Source organism: Pseudonaja textilis, chromosome 6 (genome assembly GCF_049901715.1).
Source record: "Pseudonaja textilis isolate UNSWEBS1 chromosome 6, rPseTex1.2, whole genome shotgun sequence".
Taxonomy (NCBI): Eukaryota; Metazoa; Chordata; class Lepidosauria; order Squamata; family Elapidae; genus Pseudonaja; species Pseudonaja textilis.
Genome location: NC_141995.1, coordinates 11,553,666 through 11,570,492, shown reverse-complemented (window position 1 = coordinate 11,570,492; position 16,827 = coordinate 11,553,666). Strand labels below are relative to the sequence as shown.

General features: G+C 37.5%; 1 protein-coding gene across 5 annotated transcripts in view; it reads left to right on the top strand.

Moving 5' to 3' along the window:
• MAPK10 (mitogen-activated protein kinase 10) overlaps positions 1-16,827 on the top strand; it is a 217,490-nt gene that overhangs the window by 159,891 nt on the left and 40,772 nt on the right. For 4 of the 5 annotated variants that reach the window (XM_026697824.2, XM_087935861.1, XM_087935860.1 and 1 more), the window contains exons 6-9: positions 1,233-1,291; positions 3,025-3,163; positions 4,332-4,497; positions 10,756-10,827. In XM_026697824.2, the coding sequence (XP_026553609.1) occupies positions 1,233-1,291; positions 3,025-3,163; positions 4,332-4,497; positions 10,756-10,827 (436 nt within the window). The remainder of the gene's footprint in view (positions 1-1,232; positions 1,292-3,024; positions 3,164-4,331; positions 4,498-10,755; positions 10,828-16,827) is intronic. The other variant, XM_026697825.2, reaches the window with a different exon arrangement.

The following is a 16,827-nucleotide window of genomic DNA, read 5'->3' as shown; positions in this document are numbered from 1 at the left end:
ACATTAAAAATATCTCCCAAAGGAGAGAGGGGATCAGTTTTAATGAAAATAAATGTGTCCTATTTAGAAAATGACTCATAAACTCTTAGTCCCAAAGCCTAAATCAGAAGCCATGTAATCAATTAGTTGAAAGAATCACAAATAAACATCTGTCCAGTTCAAATAGAAATTAAGTACCAGGACAGAAGAAGGAACATATATAATCAGGATATCAAAATTAGCAGTCTGAAAGAACAAGAACAAAGATAAAATAAACATAACCGTGTAGTTTTATTTTCTGAACTGCTGTCAAATTCTCTAGTTTGAGTTTGTGGTGTCATTTAAATACCTGAATCTCAAATTTACTCTATAGTTGTACAGCCTACTATTGGCACTTTATCAACCTCATCCCCAGAGTTACCTTGACAGTGGAAGAAACAAATTATCACATATCCATACCATGCAGCCTTTGTCTTTAATATCAGCTGCTTATGTTAACTTTCAGACATTTCTCTGACAACACATTTGGCTGACAGCAAAATTGAAAGATATACCTCAGCAGATGTAGGCTTTAAATTTACATTTATTGGGTATATCCTTCAATCTTGCTAGACACATCCTTCAATCTAACTAAACACAGGAATTCAAAAGTGGCACTAGCAAGCAGAATCCTATCTATAGCCACACTTTGGTGGCAGCTAAATTAGTAACTGCGGTAAAAGTCAATATTTTAACAATGACCCTTTTTTTAAAATAGGCAAGCTGCCATTCTTCAAAAGGTTCTCTATTTCCTCTAAGCTTCTGATCCATGTTTAAAATTTCAGAGATGCTTAATGGTTTTGCAAATTCAGATTAACAGAGTTGGAAGGGACCATATAGGTCATCTAGTCCACCCCACCCAAGCGGATACTGTACACCATTTCTGACAAATGGCAGTCCAATCTCTTCTTGAAAGCCTCCAGTGATGAAGCTCCCACAACATCTGAAGGCAAGCTGTTCCATTGGTTGATTTTTCTCACTGTCAGAAAATTTCTCCTTATTTCCAGGTTCTACCTATTCTTCCACTGCGGCTGAAAATGGAGCCACAGAACTCTTAGCTGGGAAGAAAACATTATTGAATTTTGTATAAAGTTTTTCCCCTTTGCTTTTAAACTGCATAAGATAGGAAACAGTGAGGCAGTTGTTGTTAACCTGATCAACCATTAATATTTAATTATTCTTTTCTCTCCCTTTTGTCTCTTGTTGCGTTTCAGATTATCAGTTTATTAAATGTCTTTACACCACAGAAATCTCTGGAGGAGTTCCAGGATGTGTAAGTAATGCAGTCAAGAGAGAAACTTTGCTGCAAGGGAGGGGTAGTAATCACTTTGGTATCTTGCGGGAAAACTAAAAGCTAAGAACAACAAAATATAAAAAGCTGCTCTTTCTTAGAAACTGCTCAAGGTAATCTTTTTTTTTTTTTTTAGTTTCTGAGTTTTGCAGATTCTAGCCTTCTATTACTTTGGGTATTTCAGAAATCAATTACAGCTTGATGTGGGAATAGGAAACTAGAGAACAGCCATTGAGAATCCTAATAGAAAGAACTGAGCAAATGTATAAATGACCTACAGGGAATGAGGAAGAAGAATGAATACAAGATTCATACATAGGCAATGGCTCCCAGGAATTTGATTTAATTGCTTTGTGATGGGACTTCTGTCTGAATTTCCTAAGATATGCAGGATTTTGAAGATTTGGCAATTTACCTTTAAATCATCTCACTTTAAAAGAAAGGAAGAGTGTCAAGTGAAACACTTTATTTCATTAGAGTTTATGATAACCCACAGCTCTAAAATTAGTTGACAGAAAAAAAAATATTAATATTTCTATCAAGTATTATTTTCTCTTGCTTGGCACATAATCAAATCCTGATCAGAATGAAATCTGAGTAATCTATAAATTCATTTGTTGTCCTCACTTTGTATCTTATGATGAGAGAAGGCAACCAATTCCTCTCCTAAATATTTTGAACACATAATTATTTTAAAATTTACCAAATTTCAGACACTTGTTTATATATTAAAAAAAAGATAAGTAGTGCAATAAATCAAAGTGCAATAAATCAAATCATTATGTGTGAACTTACTCCATGTATATCTAAACAAAGCAAAAGGAAAGTTCTAGGCTTGTTACAATAAATGTTGTAGTTAAAAAAATTACATTTAGGATTAGAAATAAGGCCAAAATTCAGAATCTAGATATATTTATTTAAACAGTGCAGGTGACAAAGATGTTGCCAGTCAGAATTTGGGCTCACATATTGTTCTAACTCTTGATTTGTTTATTAAAGAAACTGTAAGTTTTTCAAGCTTTATGTTAAGCCATAACCACTCTTTATAAGGTATGATGTAAAATACAGTATAATTTGTTGACTTGAGGATATTTGGCAGTTTGGTCTAGTGCAGGAGTGTCAAACTTGTGGCCCATGGCCCAGATGCATCACGCACTGGCCTTGCCCATGCACAGTTTTGTGAAGGCAAAAAAAGTCACGATATGTCATGTGACAATGCAAGTTTGACATCCCTGATTTAGTCGTTAAAAACCAGGCTAGAAAGCAGAAGACCATGAGCTCAAGTCCCACCTTTTTCATGAAAGATAGCTGGGGATGGTAAGTTCCAGCCCTGTTTTAGTCATGAAAGCTGATTTGGTGACTTTGGGCCAGTCACCAGGAGACGGTGAATTCTGGTTCCACCTCAGCCATGAAAGCCAGCTGAATGACTTTAGATCAGTCACTCTTTCTCAGCCCAACTCACCTCACAGGGTTGTGGTGAGGAGGATAGTAGATATAGGAGGAGGAAGATGTGTTGGATATATTCAGTGCCTTGAATATATTTGTAAAAAATAATAAGGGTGGGATACAAATAAACAAACATAAGTCAAGCAATATATGAAGAAAAAATGATGGTTTTATCAGGTATTTGTGAAAGGCTGAGACTGTAGAAAGGAGTGCTACATTGGAAGCATCTCAGCCAAGGAATGATGATGTGACTTTGTTCTCCTGTCTAGTTATTTAGTAATGGAGTTGATGGATGCCAATTTGTGCCAGGTGATTCAAATGGAGTTAGATCACGAGCGAATGTCTTACCTGCTCTATCAGATGCTGTGTGGTATCAAACACCTTCACTCTGCAGGAATCATTCACAGGGTAAGCTGGCCTCTCTCTATGAAAGTAAGAACGATTTCCCCACAAGAATGAAATGAAGAAAATTATGAATTTGTGAATTCTTTATTATTCCTTGTGCATTCTTTATTATTCGTGGGCATGCCCACCTCAAAGCTTTTATTGTACTTCCACCATAGCCAGAAACACTGAAATGAGCAGCAGTGTAGATTTCAAAGCCCAAGAGGGGAGGGAACACATAGCACCCTAAATTTGTTGTTTGCATCCCTGAAATTTATTCTAACTACATTTGCTGTGGTGCAAGGTTTTTAAGATAAAAAACTTGCAAAAGCAAGTGTACAAGTCCTGTTGTTTTAAAAGCACACCCCCACCCACCCCAATCCTCTTAAAAATCAATAAGACTGAAAATTCTTGTCGGTGAGACCATATCAAGAAATTAATTCCACAGGAAGACTAAACTATATTTTTGAGATTGTCTGTAACAGAATCTCACAAGTCTCATTGTGGCTATACCTCAATCCCTTCACTCCAATGAGTCTGGAAGGCAACTACCTGATATGCTTCCAACCGTTGTCTCATTTCTCAGACCCTTTTGCCTAGGTAATGGATCTTGCATATTTCCATCCCTGTCACCTTCCTTATTCTCTACCTGGTTCCACTAAAGGGTTATGACACTGTCAAAATGCCAGGGAAATCAGGAGATTTGGGCAATTTCAATGGGTATAAGGATTTATTGCAAGCTTAAGCACTCTATAAAAATCTGAGCTACTAATGGTCAAGGAAGATGAGCGGGAATAAAAAGCATTCAAGGTGAGCTTAGATTTCTTATGGGTGTTCTAGGACTTGTGACTAATGATGTGTTGACCTCTCCCTTGGGTTCAGCCCAGTCATCTCCTACAGACACAAACACCACCATTTTGTTGCATCACTGGCCCATTATTGATGCTCTCAGTTGCCCCCCCCCCAAAAAAAAAAATTAAATGAGGTCCATGTATGGGCATCAAAGTTTTGGCCATCGCTGAAATACCAATTACCTTTCTTGGCTCATCAATGAATAATTTTCAGTCAGCTTTAGGCCCTGTTGGGTCTTTCATTTCACACTCTTCTCCCACAATAGACAAAACCCAATGATATTGTGGGTGTGAGATTAAAGCTTATCCCTTTCTCTCTCTCTCTCTTGCATATCTTACAGGATTTAAAACCAAGTAATATTGTGGTAAAATCAGACTGTACGTTGAAGATCCTGGATTTTGGACTGGCAAGGACTGCAGGCACTAGCTTCATGATGACACCCTATGTGGTCACACGCTATTACAGAGCACCAGAAGTCATCCTGGGAATGGGCTACAAGGAGAATGGTAGGACATACAAATATGGAGAAAATTGGGACAGAAGAAAGTAAGGGGAGGGAAGAGAGGAGCAAATTAGATCTGGAAAGGATCTGACCCTGCAAATGTCGTTTGATGAGGCCAACATGAAAACAAAAAAAAAAACTTACTAGCTATACAAGTAAAGGATTGCAATACCATCAATTCAGATTCAACAGACTGTAGGGGAGAATTTGCAAGTCTAGGTCTTATATTAAAGGCCACAACCACTGGCAATCTTGTTTGTCATTTTTGAGAGTAGAAGTAACATGTCCATTGAATTCCCTGCTAAATTACTACAAGAAGAGTTAGTCAAGATAAGAGTATGGTGCAGGTCACCAGGCAATTAAAAAATAACATTGGATGCTATCTAAATCAATTTTATAATGCTATACAATAGGCCTCTCAACCTGAGATATAAAGAGCTAATTTAGATAAATATACAGCCCTTCTATATACAAGGACTTCTCCAATCTAAGATTAGTGCTGTGTCGAAACATGCCAATAATGCTGTTAAGGGATCTTCAGAAACTGAGATGGTTAACTTCTCCCGTTAGCTGCTGAGCCTGAAGATTTTTTTGCAGTTTTACAGCATTTATTTTTGAGTGTAAAATAGGCACATTACTGATGGCAGAAATTCCTATTTTTAGGTTTTCTTTTCTTTTTTTCCCCTAGCAAAAAATACCAAAGCATCTTGAGATAATATTCTCCTCATTTAAAAAACAAACAAAATTTGTTTCACTATCCACAAAACCATTTTTCAATGCTGCAGAAGAAAACTGAAGAAAGAATTAAGGATGGGAGCAAAAGGGGAATTAAGCTGTAGTTTCCACCACCTTGACTTCAGGGAACAGCAGCCAGGTCACAAAATGTGACGGCACAAAATTTCTGCAGGCAGTAAGAGGGAAAGTCCAAAGGCAGCATGTTACAGTGAAAAAGTAGCCTTCGTCTCTGCCACATTTCCAGTCTTCTAATCTTTACTGGATTCAAAGCATGTCCTTATTAATCCTTCCCTTCGCTAAATTGGCCCTCCTCAACTACGTTTTCCAAACTCAGCAGAGGTATGGAGGCTTCAGGCCTAAACACAATGCATTTATATTGATTTAGTGTAAAAAAAAAGATGGCATGACTTATGACACACAATTGATGGATTCACACAATACACTAACTCCAAAGGACATGATGGATTTGCTGAGATATTTGTGTTTTTTTTTTTTAAAAAAAACTGTGACTCCTTTCCTCCCCATTCCTTTCTGGTAGAGCAAGTCAAACTCGTGGCCCGCTGGCCAGATGAGTCACATGCTGCCCCTGCCCGGTTTAGCAAATGGGAAAAAAGTCCCGATTTGGCATGTGACGATGCCGTGATGACGCGAGTTTGACACTCCTGATCTAAAACAATGGTTCCTTGATGTCTTGTGGACTTCAGCTCCCAGAATCTGTGAGCCAGCATGGCCGCCTCAGGAATTCTGGGAGTTGAACTCCCCAAGTCATAAAAAGGCCATTGTTCTCTATCCCAATCTAGAAAGAGGGAAGGCCTATTAGTCAGAGCCACAACAAAGCCATTTTGGCAACCCTTCTGGAGCAATATTTGAACTGAAAGTTTCTCAGCTCAGCTGTAGAAAATCTGCTAAAATCCTCTATTATCATAAAAATGCAGCATTGACTTTGGATGGGTCCATTTTGTTGCTACCACATTAAAAATGAAATATTGAATGTAGTCCTTATACTTAGGTCCCTAGGTGAGCGGAGAAGATAGTGATGTTAAAATTGTACCCTACTATACCATAACTGAGCCATTTTTATTTTTTTAAATGGGGTGGATAGAGCTGGGGAGAAACCTCTTCTAGCCCAAATGACATGCTAAGAAGAGAAGATGATTATTTTGTTGTGCTCAATTTTTTTAATCCTACCAAGCATTTGTGTGCTTAAAAAGAATCCCTACTAGTAATACATTATTATGACATGATTGCATAAATGACATAGATCAAGGCTGCAAATAAGAAAACTACAGAAACACATTCATTAGATTGCTAATGAATGCTAAACAATGCTAAACAATTTTAAAATGAGAATACCTTGTGTGTTAAATGTAATGAGGAAATTTTGCATCTTTGAAAGCCTTCCCTTTTAAGTTGGGGGGATCCAATTAGCATGCTGCAGTTCTTTTCACAGATACCTGACTGCAGTCTACAAGCTGGCATTTAGTAGCTGATTTTTAGCCTGATTTCTCCGTTGATTAAATTGGATAAAATTGGATAAAAATGCAGGCTACTTTTAAAATACACTTTGTATTTGCTATTTCAAACTGTCAGTTGTCCTAAAAGAAATTCTAGTTGTTAGTTATCAATAGTACTCACTTAGATTTTAAAAAAAAAACGATATCGTAAAAAAAAGATAATAAAGGGTGAGATGCATTGGAAATCTTCTTATTCAGAAGTTTTATAACAGCCAACTGAGAAAAAAGGTGAGTTCAAGTGTTGGTTTTGATTTAGAATGTAAGTTCTAACAAAGCACAGGACTTGTTAAGACAGGTTTCTGTGGATAGGGTACATAAGAACATAAGAAATCTACACTGGATCAGACAAAAGGCCAAGTGATCATTGGCAATCATAAAAACCTTCAAAAATGCATGAGTATGATGTTCAGGTTGCTAATGTGGTCTTCCCTTTCTACTGAACAGACACCCCTCCGAACTGAAACACCTCCTAGAACTTCCTCAAGAAATCTATGATCAGGCTCTTTATGTCATTCCTGTGACAGCTAAAATTAATATATTTCACATAGGCAAACCTAGACTAGGATATTATGCAATGAAGAATCCAGGAATTTTGCTGCTTAGTGAAAATCAAGTGAGAAAGGAACATGTCTATAAATGGGGCAACAGACTATGGTCATGTGAGAAATTAATTTGAACTCCTGGAACATTGTAGATATAATAGAAGCATTGTAAGAAAGAAGAGAAACAGATTTTATTTTTAATGTTCCTTCTAGATTTAAAATATCAGGAAATCATCTTAAATTTCTAGAAGGAAAGTCAGTTATTTTAAATTAATGTTCATCTATCATTCTATCTGCCTTTTAGGGCTATTCCATGCTTTCATTTTTCTCTCAATCCAAGTTTATGGATAATTTATTTTACCCTTGTTTGCTTATCCTGTTCCCAAGATTCCTAAATTACTATTTCCATTAAAGTACTAGTCTAATATATTGGACTCCCATTCTCACACCTGTCCATCTTGTCCCCTAAATGAAACATTTGTTTTGGTTAATAAAAAGAATAGCTTGAGTCCACAACAATTTACTTCTTGTCAAGGATACAAAAAGAGAAGAAGCAGAAAGGAAAAGAAAATAGATTGAAAAAGCATTAGAAAATAATTACTCGGCATACTGGATGATACTGGATAGAATAAGTTAGCCCTTTTTCATGGTGGGTTCATAGTGCTAAATATGGTTGGAAAATCCTTTCCCTTCCCTCTCTCCTTCGCTGCTTCAAAGTCTTCTTTGGGAACAATGTTATTTTTTATAGTTCAAATTCTAGGGTACCTTATGTTGTTGCTTTTTCAGTTCAACCCAGTCAACCAAAACTTTCTCTTCCTCCTGCACATTCTTTTCCAGTCAAGTTCTTCTTTGAGGTGGCCATTTCTGACCACCGCTGCAACTGCCTTCAGGAAAGGGAGTAATGGCCAGCTGAGGAGGAGAGATGAGGCTCTCCTCGACCTTGCTGGCGGTCTCCCCCCTCTTCACTACCTTTACAGGAAGGCTTAGCCCCGAATCCAGCCAGCTCGGGGTGCTCCGGTGCTGAGCACGGATCGAAACCGTGCACGATCGTGGATTCAGTCTGTCACTGAAGAAGCTCAAACCAGAAGTCCATTCAGAAACCATATCTTTCTTGAGGAATGCGGAAACTACTGTATATCAGACATTTCCCCTATGTAGTCCTATCATTGCTAAGTATACTGATGTAGAGATTATTTTGGCTTTATATCTAACAGAGATAGAAAGATTAATAAATTACTCCATCACATTTCACATGTCCCTTAAATTTCATTAAACTGGATCATGGGCAATTCTTTCCTTGTCTGTTAAGACTTATCTAACTGCTTGGCCCCTGTATTTTCTTCTGTAATTATGGACTTGGGGCTAAGTTGCAGCAGCTACCATATTAATGAAAAATTACCTGGGGGAAGAATAGAAAGACATATTAGAAATAATACCAGGCTCTTAATTAAACTCTGCTTCTCATGATAACTTTACCTAAAAAAAAAAAGCATCCATAGCAAAAGTTCCTCCTGTATTTGTCTTATAACTAATCATTTCAGCTTAAATAAGTGGCCTACTATGGAATATCTCTTGATTTCCGCTGAACATTTTGAGGAGTTCTTGTTTTCTTACTGATTAAAAGTATCGCTGATTTTGTGTGTGACTGACCAATTGGCCTTCTGTTTCTATTCCTTCCCAAGGACCACTTGATAATTAGTTACCACTCATACAGTGAACCTGAAAAGCAGACCTAAATATTATATCTTCTATGAATCTCTCTCTGTCCATTCATTATCTACATCGTGGGTCCTTTTAGGTTTCTCTGTTGTGATCAAAGAACCACTGCAAACATTTTTAAAGCCATTCATCAGTTAAGATACAAAGCATCCAACCCATCTCTCAACTTTTACAAAATCTCTGGGTAGTCTAATAGGGTGACCGTACGAGATTAGCTGAGCCCTTTAAAACACTGGACCACATCAGCTGCAATGGAAACGACTCTTTCCTCTTTCGTGGACACGTAAGCTAATGTGGCTCATTCCTGTACAATCATCATTCGGAGAGTAGGGTAATCAAAAGAGTTGAGAAGTAACAAGGCCAATATAACTTGTTGGCTGTATAATTTATAGCCATTCTTAGCAAGTCTCTGATAGCTTGAAGAAAGGACTTAGGATATCATTATCCGTATTGCTCATCCAGCTATATAAAACAGCCAGACTTAGAAATTGTAGTAGCTGGAAACCTATAAATGTGGCTTCAAAATGGGACTCTGTATAAAGGCTATTAGTAAACATAGCAGGAATCAAAAGCTCATGAAAGATTCCTTTTTGCTACATCTTCCACCACACGGCAACCATTGACCCAGTTTTTATTTAATCCTCCCAAATGCTATTAAGTAGCTCTTTTGGAATGATTAGCTTTTCTCATCCCCACGTCCCAAATCCATTTACTTGGTAATTTCCTTGTGCAGGAGAATAAACAAGAACGTGTCATGAGAATACGTCAACTTTCCTGGTATTTTGTAAGAAGGAGTGACCTGGGTGAAATAGATTACAAAATTTGACTTTCCCTGCGTTGGGTCAATTAGAAATGATTGGAGCCACATGCCATGCTGTCCACGTTCAGAATAAATCCTCATGAATTTAGAAGGCTTTATTCCCAGAAAAGGGATAATAAGATTTTATCTCTGAATAAATAAGATCTTTATCTGTGGCTCATGGTATAAGAAAATGGAGCATTAATACCAAGTGTCAATGACTCTGAAATTAAAGTTGCTGTTCTTTCCATAAAGGGGAATAAAAGTTTGATGAAGTAGGTATTTCCTGGTTGGGTGGACCTCCAAGTTGCTTCTTTTTATGAAATGCAGGTAGTCCTCAACTTACGACCACAATTGAGCCCAAAGTTTATGTTGCTGAGCCACACACTTGTTAAGTGAATTTGGCTCCATTTTATGACCTTTCTTGCCGCATTTGTTAAGTGAATCACTGCGGAGGTTAAGTCAGTAACACGGTTGTTAGGTGAATCTGGCTTTGCCATTGACTTGGCTGATGGGAAGTTTGCAAAGGGGGAATCAAAGGACCCTGGGACACTTCAACCGTCATAGAGATGAGTTAGTTGCCAAGCATCCAAATTTGGACCATGGGAATGCATGCAATGGTCATAAGCGTGAAAAACGGTCATAAGTCACTTTTTTCCAGTGCCGTTGTAACTTTAAACTGTCACTAAATGAACTGTTGTAAGTCAAGGACTACCTGTAGTTGTGCATGGAGTGGGTATTTTGTCTCTCTCTCTCTCTCTCTCTTTCTCTCTGTGTGTGTATCTGTATTTTTTAAAAAAATGTTTGGTGGAAGGTACATAAAATTGTGCTTTCTTTGATCAACCTCCTCTTTTTCCCCTCCTATAGGATCCAAAGTGTTTTAGTTAACTTTTCCTGTTCCTCCCCCCCCCTCCTCTTTTTCTCTCTTCATTTCCCTGTCTCTGCCGTTCTAGTGGATATATGGTCAGTAGGATGCATTATGGGAGAAATGGTGCGCCATAAAATCCTCTTTCCAGGAAGGGACTGTATCCTTACGCCATTTGCAATCTTCATTGAATTATTTATTTTCCATCCCGCGCAGGTTCATTCTGCACTTTTCCAAACCAAATACAGAATATACGACAGGAACACAAAGCTAGAAGCAAAAACAAACAAACAAAAATGAATTGTAGAGGTGTGTGGAATTATTATTGGAGTCATCTGAGATCCAGAGATGATGAAAACAAAAAACAAATAAGTTATACGGCAAATACTGTCACATCCAATTTTACTGCTCTGCCTTTAAACATGTTAACGCTTTTAGGAAAATGGCTGATGTGTTTCTTTAAGCTTTCTTTTTTTTTTTTTTAACTTTCCCACTCCCTTTTTGGCTTGATGTTTTGAACATTGTTCTCCTTTTGACCTTTGTGGTGGCATCATAATCTTTTGCTTGCTAATGCATCGTTGATTTGGGTCCACCTTCACGTTGTATGGATTCAGAGACGGGTCAATACAACCTTTACGCTGAATGTTTTGATTTATTCCTCTGTTACCTAGAAACGCTCTCCAGCCCTTTCTGATGTCGTTACTCCGATTTTCAGAATGAGCTTTCCATAGTGTGGCTATTAATATTACTATTATTATGCATGCGGTTGCGTAGTATGAACAAGACTTTGCTTCTTAGTTCTACAGCCTATTTTCGTTTGTCCATTTGTGCTTTGGTGATATTCTTTTGACCATCTCTCAAGATGGTGAAAGTAATATTGGAAAATGAAAAGAATTGAAAGAAAAAAAAAGTTTTATCTTAGCTGTAGGAGGAAAAATAAGGAATTCTATTAATAAGAGGGGGAGAAATTGTATGCTTATTTCAACATTCTTTGTCTTAAAAGGAAACAAACATCTTATTGATAAACTGGTGTTAAATCTTCTGACAGCTGGTATGATGGCTGGAGATAGGCATGAGTGTTTAGCCATACTGGGTTATAAATATATATATTTGTCCAATATATTGAGGCAAATTCTCCAGTCTTGCACAAAGAGGAAGTAGGCTCTAATTGAATAATAGGAAGACTATATCATCTACATACACCAGCTTGCATTGAAGATCAGATGTAAAGATCAATGGATGATTTGTCAGACAGCCTTTAGAGATCTTTAGAGATTTCCATTTTGCTTGAAAAAGCCATCTGGAGTGTTATCAGCAACTCAACAGAAACACCCCGAAATAAATCTTCTACTCATCACAATTGGCCTGCAAGTTGTGATTTAAGCCCACCTGGATCCACACATATTTCTGATATCGGCAAGATTTTCAGTGACACAAGGAATTTTATCCTGTGTGAACCAAGAGAGAGCAACATTACCTATTCTAGAGTTTTGAGTGTGTCCTGAAACATATGAAACTTTTATTCAGCTCTAAGTTTCAAAAAACAAAAAGTTTGGTGGGGTTTTTTTTTTTTGCTATGTTGGCAGGCTGTGGTTTTTTTTTTTTTTTTTGTCAAGGAACATTGAAATATGTTTTTGGGAAGTTGGCTACCCTGTCATACTTCTCATTAAATATAAATCCAACATCACTCCCAAGGCATAAAATCATATAATGTGTTTCATATATATCCACACAAGCAAACACAATCATTGAATGACATGAATCATTGCTTAATCTTTTTTCATTTGCTAAATGTAAAACAAATTGCTCCAAATATTTCCCATATCATAGATTCAAAGTTAAAACATATTTTCCTGCACCCCACCCTATGAAAGAGGAAGATAACTAATTTTATCTATAATATAGAGGCTCCACTCTGGATTACTGCTACTGTAGTTTGGATGCAGGGAAATATATTTTAACTTTGAATACTCAATGTGATCTAGATTATACTTTCTGTGCATTGATTTGCTTTGCCCAAAAAAATGATTCATCCAAGCAGTGGCTTACTTAAAGGCAATATAAATGGCAGTTTAGTGGGATTTCAATCAAGAACATAGGAAAAGAACAAAGAGTTAGATTTTGCCTTCCTTGTAGATTAAAGTCTTGCTCTAGATCGGTTAAATAAAAAATAAAATATAGCTGTTGATTGGCCCATTTTTTAAAGTAATGTGTCATTGACTTGCATGGGATTAAAATATTCCTTTAGCTGTATTTGTAAACACGATTGTACCTATAAAGAGGAATTCACTTTTCATATATTTTTAAGATTTTTTTTTTGCAGTACATTTATTTGCAAATGTATGTCCCACTCTATTATAGTGACATTCAAATAGAAAAAGAACTATCTCTTCCAGACCTTTCCCTTTATATAATACTGTACTGATGTTGTTTAAATGGCTTAACAGGATTCGGTCAAAAAATAAATGTATTACCAAATAATGAAAAAGTATGTCCTCACATTTAGCAGTGCAGATTTCTGCTAACCACGTGGCCTATACTTTAAGCTGTTTGCCTATCTGGTGCGTTAAAGAAATAATGTCAGATTTTACTTTTACAGGAACTAAATACTTTTTACCCATTTAGACCAAGGTTTTACTTTGGCCCTATCACAGAGCAAGACCCAGTGTAGAATAAAGTGTATTTTTCTCTGTCTCGTTTTCTGTTAAGAAAGGAACAGGGTTTTGTTTTTTCTGTATAAAAACTAATAGAGAAATGTGCCTATAAACTGGGAGAAAAAAGATGTTTGGAAATTTTGAAGATTTGTAGATTGGGATCAAAATGAAATGGAAAATGTTTACAAACTGAAGGGACAAAATCTTGATGATTTTTACTAGTTTTAAGAAATAAAAACCCTTTGTAAAGGCGCACATATCACAAAAAGTGTCTGGTACTATTACTGTATGTCACTTCATAAGGTCCATAATTGTTGCAAACGTCTCATAAGGTGTCTGTGAAACATACTACATTCCATTTTAGCAGGACTGATTTGAAAGTTTCTCCAGAACGAAATTTAACGAGTCAAATACCCTTACAAAGTTCTTTATATAGAACAGGAGTGAGGATCCATGGCCATTTTATGACTCCTTTGCTGTCTCAGGAATTCTGGGAGTTGAAGTCCACAAGTCATAAAAGGACCATGGTTGGTTCCCCACCCCGATATAGAACAATTATGAACAAAATGAAAAATGAACTAGGAAGGAAAGTACAGGCAGTTTCATATTTATTGAAATTAACTCTCCTCTAAAAAAAATGACTCATTTTATTCATCAGCACAAACGTTGGTATGAGCAAAACTTTTCTTAAAACAAAAGGAGATCCTTCCGACATAACTGCACATTTCTAAGGAGAAATTTCCTGACAGTTAGAACAATTAATCAGTGGAACAAATTGCCTCCAGAAGTTGTAGATGCTCCAACCCTGGAAGTTTTTAAAAAGACGTTGGATAGCCATTTGTCTGAAGTGGTGTTGGGTATCCTGCCTAAGCAGGGGGCTGGACTAGAAGACCTCCAAGGTCCCTTCCAATAGTTATTTCATTCTATTCTAATGGGCTCAGTAAGCAATGTCTTTTGAGCTTATGGAGATGTAAAGCGATGGTCCTAGCTTCTGAATAGCCTGTGAACTTACTTAACACCCTCTCCACTTCACAGAGGTAGTCATGCTCACAAGCCAAAGTGATTTCACACTATTGCTAAGAATAAAATAAATGAAATTCAACATGCAGGCAAATTTAGATGTGAATGAACTCCAAATAATATGGTGTCTACCTTACACCCTCTTTCTTCTTACATCCTAAGCTTTATCTGTGGATTGGAATATAGATGCTCCACATTTAACAACTGTCCTGTTTTACGACTGTTCAAACTTACAATTAGGCTGAAAAAGTAACTTTACAACTCAAACTTATGATGATTGCAGCATCCCCTGATCGCTGTTTGTGAGCTTTGCAACCAGCGTCCAACAAGCAGAGTTGGAGAAGCTGGCAGTAAGTCACAAATTGTGGTCATTGTGATATTGTGCTTAATGACTAGGTGATTCGCTTAATGACTGCAGAGACACTGATGGCCTTATAAGATATTTTTAAGTCTTATAGTCCAGTCATGTGACGTTTTGTTGAATAACCATGTCACTTAATGATGTAGTTTCAGGTCCCATTTGTGATCATTAAATGAGGACTACCACTATGACCAAACTTCTAAAAAGGAAAGGTATCAGAACATCACAGAGTCATAGACTGGAAGAACAGCTGATTTCCAACAGTAAATCCAAACAAGACCAGCCAGTAACCTAATCCTTATAAATACTGGTTTTATTTATTTTTTAATAATTAAATATTTTTCATGGCTAAGATCCAAACTCGATATTCCAAGGCAAGGAGAACCAAGATATATTGATGTCCCCATTTCCCAGCATAGAACTTTCTGGATGAGTTAGGATGTGGATTATGGGAGTTCCTGTCCCAAAGTCCTACATAATAAGGGAGACTGTTTTCAAGCTTTGTTTTGTAGTATTTTCTTGCAATTGGATTATTATTATTTTTTAAATTCCCAATCAGAGAGATACAGATATATGAATTGTGGAGATTTTCCTCTTCTTTTGTTTTGTCCCTGCTCTGAAATCATGGAGATGTTTCTACAAACTTGCTAATCAGTCACTTGCAAAGTAGTCACTGAGGTATCTTTGTAATTCTGCACGCGAAAGGCAATGGCGTCCAGACGGAGCTGAGCTGAATTAATGCCTCTGAACGTTTGAAACTGTTCAATCAGAAATGCCATCATCAAATCTAGTTGCAGTGAATTTCAGAGGATAATTGCAGCTAAATTTTTTTTGGTGGGGGGGGGGCAGCTTGTCCCAATTGAGTGCTAGTTACACCCACTGATTTTAAGTTGTAGCAGAGAAGAAATATGCTACCGCTATCTGCTATCTTCCTAATATTCCAGATATTTCACACTTCTGTCTTTCTTCCCCTTAGATTATTATTATTATTATTGTAAAATACTAACCCTACACCAGGGGTGGGATTCAACCGGTGTTACTACTGGTTCGGGGACTATGTTTTTACTCTTTGCAACGTGTGTAAAAAAACTTAAGCTGTGCTGCCCGGACAGCTGATAAGCGCCGCGCACAGGTGTACAGCATCTGAAAAGCCACTTTTCCCCCCCTGCTTTTTCAACCTCAGCTGTGCCGTGCAAAGCAGCTGAGGTTGAAAAAGCAGGAAATAAAGGACAGGTAAGAGCCCAGGTGGGCGGGTGGGCCAAACAGCAGCAAAAACAGAATCGGTTCAGTGTCTGCTGCTCTTCAGAGCTACCGATTCTATAGACCCGGGCAGAACCGGTAGCATCCCACCCCTGCCCCCCACACATAATTTGATATTTGACAGGGAGAATTTAATGCATATGAATATGGGTAACCCTCGACTTACAACCACAACTGAGCCCAATATTTCCGTTGCTAAGTGAGATAGCCGTTAAGTGAGTTTTGCCTCATTTTTACGACCTTTCTTGCTACAATTATTAAGTGAATCGCTGCAGTTGTTAAGTTTGTGACACAGTGGTCAAGTGACTCTGACTTCCTCATTGACTTTGCTTGTCGCAAAAGGGAGTTACAGGACCCCGGGACATTGGCTGCTGCTGCACACTGCTGGCTCATGTTTAGCTGGTTGTCCACTAAGACTCCAAGATCCCTCTCACAGTTATGGTGATGGCATTAGTCCAAGCTCAGGGACTTGGGCTGTAGATAATCGTAGAGGAATATTTTAGATCTGCTGCAGTCAGGATTTGGCATAAACAGGGGACAGGAACAATATTAGTTACCCTGTTGAAGAAAGGCAAGTGACTAGCTTTAAATTTTCTTTGGTTCCTTTCTATTTCTTTCCACGGTGCTCACATGCATGCAAGCAAACGTAGACGTATTTAGCAATAAAACAACCCATTCTATCCCATAGTTGCAAACTCCTTTTCTCTTTTCTTTCCATCATCCTTTCATCCAGGTGGTGAACCTCAACAAACATTTTCCTTGCTACTCCCCAAAAAGCATTCCCTAGTTTCTGAAAGGGAATACTTTTAACATGGAGAAAGGATTTTATTGGGAGCATGAAATATTGCTATTCTTCTTTTCCACC